The sequence below is a fragment of the Callospermophilus lateralis genome, chromosome 7, assembly GCF_048772815.1.
Source record: "Callospermophilus lateralis isolate mCalLat2 chromosome 7, mCalLat2.hap1, whole genome shotgun sequence".
Lineage (NCBI taxonomy): Eukaryota > Metazoa > Chordata > Mammalia > Rodentia > Sciuridae > Callospermophilus > Callospermophilus lateralis.
In genome coordinates, this window is record NC_135311.1 from 47,039,627 (window position 1) to 47,052,648 (window position 13,022).

Consider the following 13,022-nt stretch of genomic DNA (forward strand, 5'->3'; position numbering starts at 1 on the left):
TTAGGGCACACAGTAGTTTTAGGAGAACATCAGATGCAGAAAAATATTTGGGGGATGGATTTATAAGAATTGAAAAACAAACATTAATAGAAAATTCTATGAAAAAGAAAAGTAAATAAGTAGGATCAAGAAAATAATACAGGACTGGGGCTGTGGCTCAGTGGGTTCAACCGTTAGCACCACGTAAAAATAAAATAAACAAAATAAAAATATTGTGTCCATGAATAACTAAAAAAATTTTTTTAAATAATAATAATACATAAGAGAAGGGTGATTCTACTTGTTGCTAGGACTTTCCTCACAGAAAAACTACTATTAATATAAAGAAATCATTGTAAAAATAATTAAGACAACTCATATATTGCTTTCTTTTAAATATTTTTTTAGTTGTAGATGAACACAATACCTTTATTTATTTATTTTTATGTGGTGCTGAGGATCAAACCCAGTGCCCCACGCATGCCAAACGAATGCGCTATCACTGAGCCACAAACCCAACCCAGTATATATTGTTTATTAAAAGCATGACAAATAAGTATGAACAGGCAAAACTAACCAATAATGACAGAAGTCAGACAAGTGATGACCTTCTACAAGAGTATTATATAAGTCAGGAAAGCACTCGGGGGAACCTAGACGGGTAGTACAATTTTCCAAATCTTAATTTTGGTGAAAGTTACACGTAAAAAAAAATCATCTGTACCCTCAAGTGCAAACATTTGGTAAAGTGAATAAAAAATTTTAGTATTAAAAAAGCTATAAAACAGGGGCTGGGGATGTTGCTCAAGCGGTAACGCACTCTCCTGACTTGCGTGCGGCCCGGGTTGGGTCCTCAGCACCACATACAAACAAAGATATTGTGTCCGCCGAAAAACTAAAAAATAAATATTAAAAAAAATTCTCTCTCTCTCTTTAAAAAAAGTAAAATAAAAAAGCTATAAAACAGAAGAAAGAAGTCACACTAAAAGCAATAGAAAATGATAATTACACAACAAAAGGGAACAAAAGATATTAAAAGATAATCCCCAAAATAAAAATCATCAAAAGTCATGTTAAAGGTTGCTTATATTCCCTCTAAATCTAAGAAATGTAAATCAAAACAAAGTACTACCGTGATACCTATCAGGTTTCAAATAAGAAGGTTAATAATAATAATAATAATAATAAGGAAATAATTATCTTAGGGATTATATTTAGTATAACTTTTTTGAGTGGCAAATTTACAGTATCCCTCAATATTTTACATAGCTATATTGCAATCTCAACAAAGAATGTCCACTGCCCTATTGTTTGTAATAGCCAAAATATCAAAGCAGTTATATATCCTCCAGTAAGTAGATAACATTATATTTGATGAATACTATGCGGCCACTAAAGAGTAATATCTGAACTGATAGAATTATCTTATGCAAAGTGAAAAAGGCTATAATCTCTTTATCTAATAAGACATCAATAGTACAGAACAAAATTAAACTCACCATGTATGTACATATATCTATAATTATAATTTGTATTAGTATAAACAAACAAATATTTATAAGTCACATATTATTTACACATGCAGAGAAAAGTTCAGAAAATCACATCAAAATGTTTATAAATTATCTTTAGTTTAAGTTTGAAAGATAAACTTTCAATTTTTATATACTTCATAATGCTTGAACCATTTAAAGCAAGCATTTATTACTTTCATAATTAACAAAATCAACAGAAATAAAAATTTATTTTTCCAGTTACTTCTAATATTCTTACCTGTAAAGCCTTTTCCTTCTCATTCGTCAGTTCCTGAGAATGCTTATTTGTCAATGATGCTGTGTGTGATTCCCATTCATTCCGTAACTTTTCTAATTCTTGTATTTTTTCTGATAATGTCTATATTAGAATTTGGTACAAAATATTAAGATAACCTCCTGAATATTTTACACTTCTGAATAACACACAGCAATACTTAAAAGGGTATTAAAGAAAGTGAAATTTCAACTTGTCAAGACATACTCAAACCTTTTTTATATTTTTATATTTGATGTTTTATATTTGAGGGAATCAAGATTAGAATAAAAGGAATTTTAGAGCTCAAATGGCCCAAAATTAAGCTTAATTATCTTTAATTAAACTTTTAATTATATCTAGCACTTAGCCTGGAATGGTGGCACACTCCTGTAAACTCAGCTACTTGGAAAACTTGAAAGAGAAAGACTGAAAGTTCAAGGCCAGACTGGGCAACTTAGCAAACCCTGTCTTAAAATAAAAAGGGCTAGAAATGTAGCTCAGTGGTAGAGTGCCCTTAGGTTTAATCTCCAGAAGCATTCTGGTATTAAGAAGTAAAGTAACCTAGGTGGAACACTCAAGTCATAAAGAGGAGTTAATTTCTTATACATACAATGCAGTAACATGATCCCCAGTATTTTCTGCCTGAAGCCATGCAGCTTATCAGGTAATTTGGGGAAAATGTGTCAATTTAAAGGACCAATGGCAAAAATGCAGTAGCTACAACTAAAATGAGATGAAGCCCAGCAGAGGAATTAATTCTAACCACAAGGGAAGAAAGGTTTAGAACATAGGAACTGAAAAGCCATTTTAAGTCAAAGAAATGAGGTGAATAAAAGGAGAGAAAAGAACTAATATATAATAGAAACTAAATATCTTATTTCATGAAGAATTACAGAAAGCATGTCATATTGGAGATGATAGAAGGTTTTAGTGGAATTAAGTAAAGGAGAAAGCATGACATTAAGGAAATTGGTAGGTGAAAGATAGCAAAAAGCAGGGGAAATTCAATGGTAAAATACTTTGAAAGAAAATATAAAGCATGGACTTAATTCAAGATGCAATTAAGAATCAATATCTGACTGACTTACAAAGACAAAATGAAATATGAATTACCTTTTGTGTCAAGTTCAGTTGTCTAGTAACATCATCTAGTGATTGTGTCAATGATAATATTTCTTCCTATTTATAAAAATAAAATAGTGCAGTTTATAATTTAATTCAATCATCTGTAGCCTTGCTACTCAAAGTATAGTAAAATAAGTACTGGCATCATCCTAAGAGCTTGTTAGATACACAAAATCTCAGATTTTCTAAATCAGAATCTGCATTTTAACAAGATCCCCAGATGATCTATACACCATTTACAGTGGAAATGCACTGATATATAACGTTTAACGTAAAAAAATTTCTAAAAACTCTCAAGTGGCAACACTATGATTTTTCTTGTGCCATATATCTTATTACAATTTTTAATATTCAAGACACTTTCATATATATAATCTCATTTAAGATGAGCTAGATAGAGTAGATATTCTCATAGATATATACCAGCTGATGGAATCATGACACAAGTGTTTTAGGTAGCCTGCCTAAGATTATAGAACACTAGTAAAAATCTTGGGACCTAAGTTTCTCAATTTCTGGTCTAGTTCTATACTTGCTGTACCTCGACTAAATGAAAAACAACAAACTAAGTTCATTACATGCAACAAACCTTTATTCAGAAAACAAAAAATAAGGGCAATGCCTTAGTGATTTATCAAAATACTTTGAAAACTAGTTTAAAAGAAAAACTTACCTTACTACATTTCAAACAACCTGCTAGGAATTTCTTAATTTCCACATCATTTCCAGGTAAGAGTTTTAGTGAGAGATGTGTAAGATGCTTAAAAGGATTTGTCTCTATCACATTTAAAAATGCAGGTGAATTATCCAAAATAGCTGCTGGAGAAACTAACTGTAGCAAAAACCTTTAAAAAGAAAATGTCACATTATAACAAACTAATGAAATAATGAAGCTCCTCTTCTTAGAAAGACCAGAAAAGAGAGCACACTGAAATCATAGGGGCTAATGTAAAAGGATTTCCACTGGTAAAAGATAAGTTGGGGTGTTGGGGTGAGAAAGGTTGACAAAACACAGTAAATATATAAAAGTCCTTGAGTTCATAGTGAGAAGGCAGAAAGCAAAACCTAAAACCAAAAATTCATTGAATGCCACAGGAGTAAACAGTTTACAAGCTCCTAACTATGAAAGCTAACAATTTAAAAGTATGAATCAAGCATTTATGTTTTCCTATATGAACTTGCAAAGTCATCAAATAGCCCTGCTTGATAAGGCAAAGTTGATAAAAGAATTATACCAATGTAGAAAGAATGATAGATTTAGAAAAGCATCATTTTGTTGTTCCTATAGAAATAAATGACTGAAAAAAATCACCAATTGATGAAACCAATATAAGACTGATGGCAAATGGCTTAGGCATTAGCACCCCAGATATAAACATGTACATACAAAATCTTATATTTCTTGTTTTCCATGATCGGTAAAAAAGCAAATACTTGATGCTATATTTTAGATAACTTCAGTGGTTTTGTCAAAACATGGGAATTAATAGTTAAATATTTCTGATTTTAATCAAGACTCCTTAAAGTTTGAAATTTAGTGGATCCCTACTCCAGTTTTAAAACAAATAGGGTTACTTAGAATTAATGGGAAATATTTTGCCATCCGCTCATCTTTCAAAGGTGTCTATCTTGTTTATTAATGTAGTATTCTCATGCAACTTACCTTGGAATTTCTTTAACATGTTCTTGAGTACACTGTTGAAGGAGATCTATAAATTTTTGTGGGAAAGCTAAGAAGTCTACCAGAAGACCTTGCTGGAATTTTAAACTATATAAGAAACAGAAAAAGAATTTTTAAAAAAATTTAATTACTATCTTTTATATAATTAATACCCTAAAAGATTTTTTCTTTACTAAACACCTATTATAATCAAGAACTAAGCTATGGAATTTTATATTTTATAGAATTTACTTAATGAGAAAAAAAAGTAAAGAAATTTAGTCAAAGCTAGAAATTTCTGAGCTGTTATATGTAGACTTCTTATATTCTATGAATATTTATTTTCAAAGACATCCTTAATCAAGTGTGGGAGGCCGACACAGCATGTAACCAGCGTTTGCTTCCCTTCCTGGTCAGCTGAGGCACTGTAGGTCACCCTGTGATCTGGTTGCTTTTAAGTAACTGATCTTGAAGTAGCCAGATCTTGAAGGTAAAGAAAACACAAATGTGTCTCCCTGCATGGGCATGCCTTCCTACAGCCCCATGGGTTGAGCTATGCTCACTTGTTCCTTTGTGATATTACCCCTTGCCCTGTTTGGGATAGAATGTTCCTTGGAAACGCCCTTTGTGTGTCCCCTGCCTTTAGGTGTGGCCTTCCTAGATATCAGTCAACCTGCTGACAGCAGACATCATGAAGCTAGACTCAGCCCCTTAAAACCTGACCCTTTGCCTCATTTGAATGGCTTCTCCTCAATAAAAGGGGTCAGCACTTGCTTTCTCTCTCTCTCCTTCTGCAGACCCTTAAGGTCAGATGAGCCGTCACAGCATCCCCAAAGAAAAAGGTATTTCTGTCTCTTATGTGGTTATTTCCTGCAGCCCAGTTCCCCTGGAGTGACCCCTGAGTGTTTTAGTGATGTGCAACACAGCAATCAAGTGTACAACAAACAATCCAGTATTCCCAGAATAACTAAAAGTTCTAAATAGGTATGTTTCAAAGAGAATAGTACAAATACATTCATATAACTGAGAAACTTATTCCTAGTTTTAAATATAAGAACAGAAAAAAAATTACTTACCTTTGAAAATCTTCCTCAGATATAATAAGATTATACAGAAAAAATGGATCTGTATCATCAGTCAGACGAATAACCAAATCCTAAAAAGAAGATTTAAAAAAAAAAATGTTTTCAGAAGATCTTCCCTCTTGAAAGGAAAATTATCCAGTAAGATCAACATATTACCATGATTACTTCAGTTAACTTTGTTTTCTGGTGCTGTTTATTTTTTATTGTTCTTTAGAGACTTAGAATCTTAAAGAGGAGTAGATATTCTGCTACTTGAAAGTCTTAGAGAGGTCTGCAAAAGTAAATAAATACTAGGAATTGAAAGTTTAGGAATATAATCCTATCAGAGGCATAAGGAAATTTAGATGAGTCTTTGCTGCACTATGGCATAATGGCAAAAATATTCTTTACCGCTGAACGTACTGTATTCAATTATATTTTGTTTCCCTTAAATTAACTAACCTGGTATTTCATAAGCAATAAGTGTATCAACAGAAGAGAGGAATAATCATCCATCCAAGAGAAGGAAGGAGCTTCTGGAGCTCAGGTAAAAGATAAGTATCGGGTGACGTACTGCCAGGTATTCTTATTAAGGGTCTATTCTCTCCTACTCCAGCTGGCTAACCCATCTGTCTTCATTTTTCTAACAAAGTGTGTTCCTTTCATAAAGACTACTTCCCAGGTTATCAAATTTACAGTGTGGCAGAGCATTATAGCAGCCAATGCTGATAGAAACAGACATCAAAATTATGTATGCAAGGAAAATATGGTGTAATTACAAGATGAGCAGGGACTAATAAAGCACTAAGCATTCAGGTTATGAATAAGTTTGAAGTAAAATCTATTCATGACTACCAAGGAACTGCTAGAAAAATCTAAGCCATTAATAAGTAGAGCTAGGAAAATGAAGAGGTTCAGCAGGTACAAGGAATAATACCAAAAATGCAATCAATAATCTCCACCCTGGAAAATTAATCATTCAGGTATTTGCTCTGCCTTATAATGCCCCATTGTTAAGCAGCTTCTACTGAAGTACTACTTCTTGAAATTCACTCCAAGATATTATTAAACAAAACAAAAACAAAAGCTACTACTTAGGTCCTTAAATATGTTCAGGGTAAGCTATAACAGAGAAAGCAAATGCTGTATTTCTTGGCCCTCTGGTCTATTTCCTTAGCTCTGTTAATGACTCTTACTTTTGAAAATCAGATGGAACCAATGATCCAAGTGCCTCTCTTCAAAAGGTAAAGATTCAAGAACATCTCTTTAGTACTTCAATTTATTCTCTTTGCACATTTATAGCATGAAATGCCAATTTTTTAAAGCAGTAGAACATATACTTGCAACTTTTAAATGTTCTGGGCAAACCTAAGGAGATTGTTACCACAACCCCTAATTCTTCATGTATGATTTTAAAATATATGATATAATTATATTCTAGTTGTCTCAGTATATTTCACCATCTTAGACTGAAAGTTACAAAATGGCCCAAAATTAAATAAAAAGCAAAATCTAAAACTGAAGACCTCCCGTTCTTGAAAAAACAAAATAATTATCTATAATATTCAGAAATTATCACATTTTGAAAAGCAGTACTAACCTTTCTATGAACTGGATTAGAAACTGATTGCAGTTCAATGCTTACTCTAACATTTATTCTCCTATATGAAAAGACAATGCCAACAGTTAGAAACATTCAGATGAAACAAGTTAACACCATCATTTGTATTAACTACTTTTAAGTCTTAAAAGCCACAAAGACTTTTCACAAGACGTTTTACTTATTTTGCTGTGCTGGGGATTAAACCCATTACCTTGAGCATGCCAAGCAAGAACTCTACATCCACATCCCCAGCCCAGTGGACAGACTTTCAGAAAGCACACTGGATTTGAAGTTTGTTATTGTCGTTCTTCTACTAGGTAATCTAGTAGCTTTTAAAGCTAAATTTTTCTCACCTGTAACATGGGGGACAGGATAAATGGGATAACAAATACGCTTGGTACCACTCTGCTATATAAACATACTGCCCTGATTCTAAAATACCATCTATTGAAAGACAAACCATCAATTTAGTAAAAACTTTTTTCATTAAGAAAAAAAATAGGATTTCAAGTGATCGAATTGACTTATGACAGATTACATTTTTAAAACTTAAAATGTAGCTGGACCAGGTAGTACACACCTATAATCTCAGAGAGACTCCGAAGGCTGAGGCAGGAGGATCACAAGTTAAAGGCCAAGGCCATCCTCAGCAACTTCATGACCCTGTCTCTCAAAAAAATAAAGAAAGAACTGGGGACATGGCTCAGTGGTAAAGAACCCCCTGGATTAAATCCCCATACTAAAAATAAAAAACTTGAAATATGAATATTAGAATGAAGAATATAACATTCTCCCTACTCTTCTGCACACATACATATTTTTTAGATATACAAACTAAGACTTTTCCACATTCTACTACTTATCTACTACAGAAAAAAAAAAGTATAAATATTGCAAAGAGTATTAATGGGAAAACTTGGAAAATGATTCTCTAAGATTCAACTGCTTAGATATTTTATCCTCTAATTGGTAACTGTATATTCCTTTAAAATGTGTCATTTTTGTTAAGTTTTTTACTGAACATATGAGTAAATGCTAAATATTAGTTTATATGAGGAAGTTAAATGTTACCACTTAACTGTTATCTGAAAAGTAATAGCAGGACTGATCTACACCACAAAGACAGAAAGAATTACTTTTAAAATGAGAATATGGTGTTTCTATTTTTCTAGTATTGTAGAGCAATGTATGTGAAACACATCAGAATACCACTTCAATTTCACTTAAATTAAGCTTTCTTGGGAGGATAAAAACTTCAACTTCCTAATTTGTAAGACAAGCAAATTCAATTAGATGGTTTGTGAGGATTTTTTTATTCTACAATGTCATTATGTCATGTTTGGTTTTCATCTTTCTAAGTTTATTCAAGAACATATTCCCATAGTGATATGAACTGTGACAACTTTTTATGCTTTACAGCTTCACAGTTTTAGAATCAATGTCAGACTTCATAATTTGTAGGGAAAAAAATTCAAGACACATCTATTTAATAAAATGTCCTTTATATGATAATTTACCAATCATATAATTATATTCTTGCATATATTCAAAATGCCTATATGTATTAGATGTTGCAAGGAAAATGGAGGCAAGATCCATAAATTAAACATTCTCCATGTTTACTTTGATAATACCATAGAAATATCTTGTAGAGAAAACACCAGGGTGCATGCCTGTAATCCCAGCAACTCGAGTGGCTAAGGCAGAAGGATAGCAAGTTAGGGTCTCACTCAGCAACTCAGTGAGACTCTAAGCAGCAGACCCTGTCTCAAAAGATTAAAAAAAAAAAAAAAAGAGGTGTGGCTGTGGTTCAGTAGTAAAGTACCTCTAGGTTTAACCCCCAATACAACAACAAAAAAAAAAAATATAGGAAAATCTGAGCTTTCAGAAATATCTATCTGAAATCACAAATCTTATTTTCTCTATATAATGGTTAATGACAAAAGAGCTATATAAAACAAATCAATAAAATCTCAATAGAAGGTATTTCTCATCTCAGTATGTGTCCCACTCTGAATACTATAAATCTATCTACATAACATCCTCCAGGTAGTAGATTTGAACAGGTGTTCTTTTATTTAAAAAAGCATCTTAAACTTCAGACACTAGATGAACTGGATTCTAGCTCACTGCTGTCACCCAGGAGCTGTGATCTTAACCTCTCAATTCAAACAAATGAAAGCTACTCTAGCCAGCTACTATGCCTGGTGCTAGGGATACAAACAGAAACAAACATGGTCCATGTTTTCAAATTGAGGTCAGATTAAATCACTTTTCCATAGATTTGTTTCTGATTATATTTTATGAATTCATGAGAAGGGAAACATTACCAATACTAACTGAGTACCTGGTGGACAATTTACATATCTTATTTAACAACAATAATCTTATCTACTTTAACAAATAGTTTAAATCATTCTAAAAAAATTTTTATGGAAGAACACAAGACACATTGCAAAGACTAAATTAGAACTCAGATGTCTCACGTACACCATGCTAATAAATGAATAATTACTTTCAATTTGGGCAACTTTAAAAGATCCTTATAATGAAAGAATTTAACATACACCTTGGAGATTATGAAAGAAAAAGCATTGAGGCAGAGAAAATAGCAGGAATAAAGTATGGTATAGAGAGAGTATGAGATACATTCAGAAAATAACAATAATTCTTTCATAACTAACATACCAGAGTGGATTTTTTTTATTTTTATTTATTTATTTATTTTTTTGAGGAAAGAAAACTGGAAAAGCGGGTTGGTAACAAATCATGGACTTCAAAACTTGACATCATTTTCCTCCAGAGTTCCCTGATCATTAATTACCTCTATTCTTAACTGAATTTCTTTCTTCTCTATGACTTTAATAATCACACTATATCAATAGCTAAAGTTTAATGAATGTTTATTATACTCGAGGCACTATTCTAAGCACCTTAAATGTATTAACTCATTTCATCCTCATTTCATCCCATGAGATAGGTACTATTATCATGAATTTTAAAATGCGACACAGAGAAGTTAAATAAATTGTATGAGATCAGGGCTAGGGGTGTAGTACAATGGTGGAACACAGGCCTAGCATATGTAAGGCCCTAGGTTCACACCCTCAGTACACATACACACAAATGCAAAATATCATAAAAAGCTTTAAAAAAATTATACAAGATCAAACAGTGAATAAGTAGCAAAACTAGAATTTAAACCAAGGCAATCTGGCTCCAGAGCCCATACTTGTGCTGTGCTGCCTTTCTAAAGGAAATCTTTTGATTTCCCCAGTTGAACTCTGAGTTCCTTGAGGGCCACAACAATCATTGTTTTTTTGTTTGTTTGTTTGTTTGTTTGTTTGTTTGTTTGTTTAGTGAGTGAAGGAAAAGGGAGCATATCTATCCTTAGCACCTAGGACAGTTTCTGGTACATAGTAGCCATTTGCATCTATTGGTTGAGTTGACTGGCCTTGAAAAATTAAATAAATCTAAGAGGTTGTTCTTCTATAGGTTAGGAATAGTAAATTATTCTGTAAAGTGACAGAGAGTAAATATTTTAAGCTTTTCAGGTTACAGGGTCTCTGTCTCAATTACACATTTCTTTCTTTCCTTCCCTGCAGTTCCTCCCTCTCCCCATCCCTGCCCCACCAATGCTGTGAATAGAACCCAGAGCCCCACAAATGCTAGGCAACTGCTCTGCCACTGAGAAATATCTCCCATCATCCCCCTGCAAAAAAAAAGACACCATAGTACAATTACTCATTTCTACCCTTGTGCAAAAATCAGCCAGAGGCAATTTGTAAGCAAATAAACATGGCTATGTTCAAATAAAGTTTTATTTACAGTGGCCCATCTCTCACTGACTATGTAGTTTGCTGAATTATGCTACAGATCCTAAGACTATATGAAAGATTACTAACAAGAATGAAAAAGCTGAAATTATGTTTTAAGGCGATAAACTGAGCTAACAACGTACAGAAGGAGAAGAGCTAAGAGTTTCAACGTTGATCAGAAATGATGATCCCTTTTTCTTTGAATAATCATTATTGAACAGTGTTGCCCTATTAGATCTGTGACAATGCAGGTCACAAATATGAGCAATGTATGTAATAATTTAAATTTTCTAGAAACCACATTTTTAAAAAGCTTTAAAAAGCAGGTAAACTAATTTTAAGAATGCATTTTATCTGGCCAAATACATCTCAAATATTGCCATTTTATCAAAATGAAAACTGAGAAAGTTTACATTCTTTTTTCCCCACACAACATGTTTTCAAAAGCCAGTGTGCATTTCACACAGCACATCAGTTTGGATGTGGCTAGTGGATACCATAATAGCAGAACAAAAGAATAAAAAAAAAAACTAGGGGGTTGTGGTGGTGGTTGTTATATAGCTCAGTGGTAAAGCATGTGCTTAACATGAACAAGAGCCCCGGTTTCATTCTCAAAATCAAAAAAGAAGAGGACAAAGAATGACCAAGCCAAATAACAGATCTCCCATATGAATCTTTGGTTTTGGTACCATCTCCTGTCTGGCTTGCCAACTCATTTTAGATTCAATTCTTAATTACATATTACAGTTTAACATTACTGGCAACTCAATAAATCAATGTCATTTTATGCTACACTCTATGCCATTTAGTTTTCAACATACATTTTCCACTTGATCCTCATTAACAACTATGTGGGTAGTATGCTCTATCAATGTCACAGATGAGGAAGCAATGTTCACAGAAGCTGAGAGAAAGTCCGTGGGTGGAACGAAGAAAAAAAATTAGATCTCCTGACTTCTAGTCCAGCCTATTTAGGGTCTAGTGGCACCGCTACCTTAGTCAACGTTGCGATTTTGCACTTAGTTGAGAGGCTGGCCTGTATTTCCTCTACTGGGCTGTAAACTACACTAAGACCAATGCATGCCCCGTTCTCTGCCAGGTGTTTACAAGGAGGCAACATTTCTTAAGTGAATTCGCTGAGTTTTCCATTTTCTCATTGTTTTTGATCAATTAAAAGTGATTTTATGAGTAATGTGAATAAGACCACTGAAATTATTTCTTTTTGGTTGAAGTTGAAAAATGTATTGCCAGTATGCTTCAAAGGAGAATGAAAAAAATGGCTGGAGGCCAAGGCTGGAGTTCTCTTGCTGACCCAGCCACGAGCTCACCGTGAGCCCTGGTGTCAATTAATTTCTCTGGGCCAGAGCTCTTACCTGCCAAAAATGAACACTAGCCTATCATCTGCACGGTGCCATTCGGAAGTTAGGATTTTTGACATACTCAAAGTGAGTCGGTTTCCCATTTCCTCATCCCTTTCCTTTCGTCCCCTCTGTAACAGCCGACTCGGGGAAAGACGAAACCAGGAGGTCCCCGCTGGGTTCTCTCTAAGTTTCCTAGGGGCCAGCCCGACACTCAGCCGCAGGCCGGTGCCCACCGGCCGAAGCCGCCATTTTCCCCATTAGCCCGACCCCAACCGCCACCCGCCGACACTGGGTGACGCGGACCTAACCTTTCCTCGCAGTCTTTGCATTTCATCTGCAGCGGAACTAGTTGCTGGAACAGAACTTGGCTCATGTTGGACCCCTGCCCCGGCCGCTGTACAGAAAAGTCAAACAGGCCGGCCCTCGGTAGTAGCCTGAAAGACGTGCGGATCCTGACAGAGTTTTGAGTTTGGCGCTCGGCTCCCGCGGAGGAGGCGGGGAGAAACAGAGGGAAAACGAAGGAGGTTTGGACCTCACCAGACACCATCAGTCTCTTCCGGTTTTGCTACGGAAGGGACGAGGGCGGGGCGCTGTTTCCGAGGATTACCTGTGTGGCGGGAC

At 34.3% G+C, this 13,022-nt stretch overlaps 1 protein-coding gene across 3 annotated transcripts in view; it reads right to left on the minus strand.

The window, feature by feature from the left end:
* Sass6 (SAS-6 centriolar assembly protein) overlaps positions 1-12,852 on the minus strand; it is a 28,320-nt gene extending 15,468 nt beyond the window's left edge. For 2 of the 3 annotated variants that reach the window (XM_076861917.1, XM_076861918.1), the window contains exons 1-7: positions 12,710-12,852; positions 7,220-7,280; positions 5,632-5,711; positions 4,559-4,663; positions 3,569-3,740; positions 2,884-2,949; positions 1,753-1,872 (exon numbers count right to left, since the gene is read on the minus strand). In XM_076861917.1, the coding sequence (XP_076718032.1) occupies positions 1,753-1,872; positions 2,884-2,949; positions 3,569-3,740; positions 4,559-4,663; positions 5,632-5,711; positions 7,220-7,280; positions 12,710-12,774 (669 nt within the window). In that variant the 5' untranslated portion in view covers positions 12,775-12,852. The remainder of the gene's footprint in view (positions 1-1,752; positions 1,873-2,883; positions 2,950-3,568; positions 3,741-4,558; positions 4,664-5,631; positions 5,712-7,219; positions 7,281-12,709) is intronic. The other variant, XM_076861919.1, reaches the window with a different exon arrangement.
* Between the last annotated feature and the right edge of the window lie 170 nt (positions 12,853-13,022).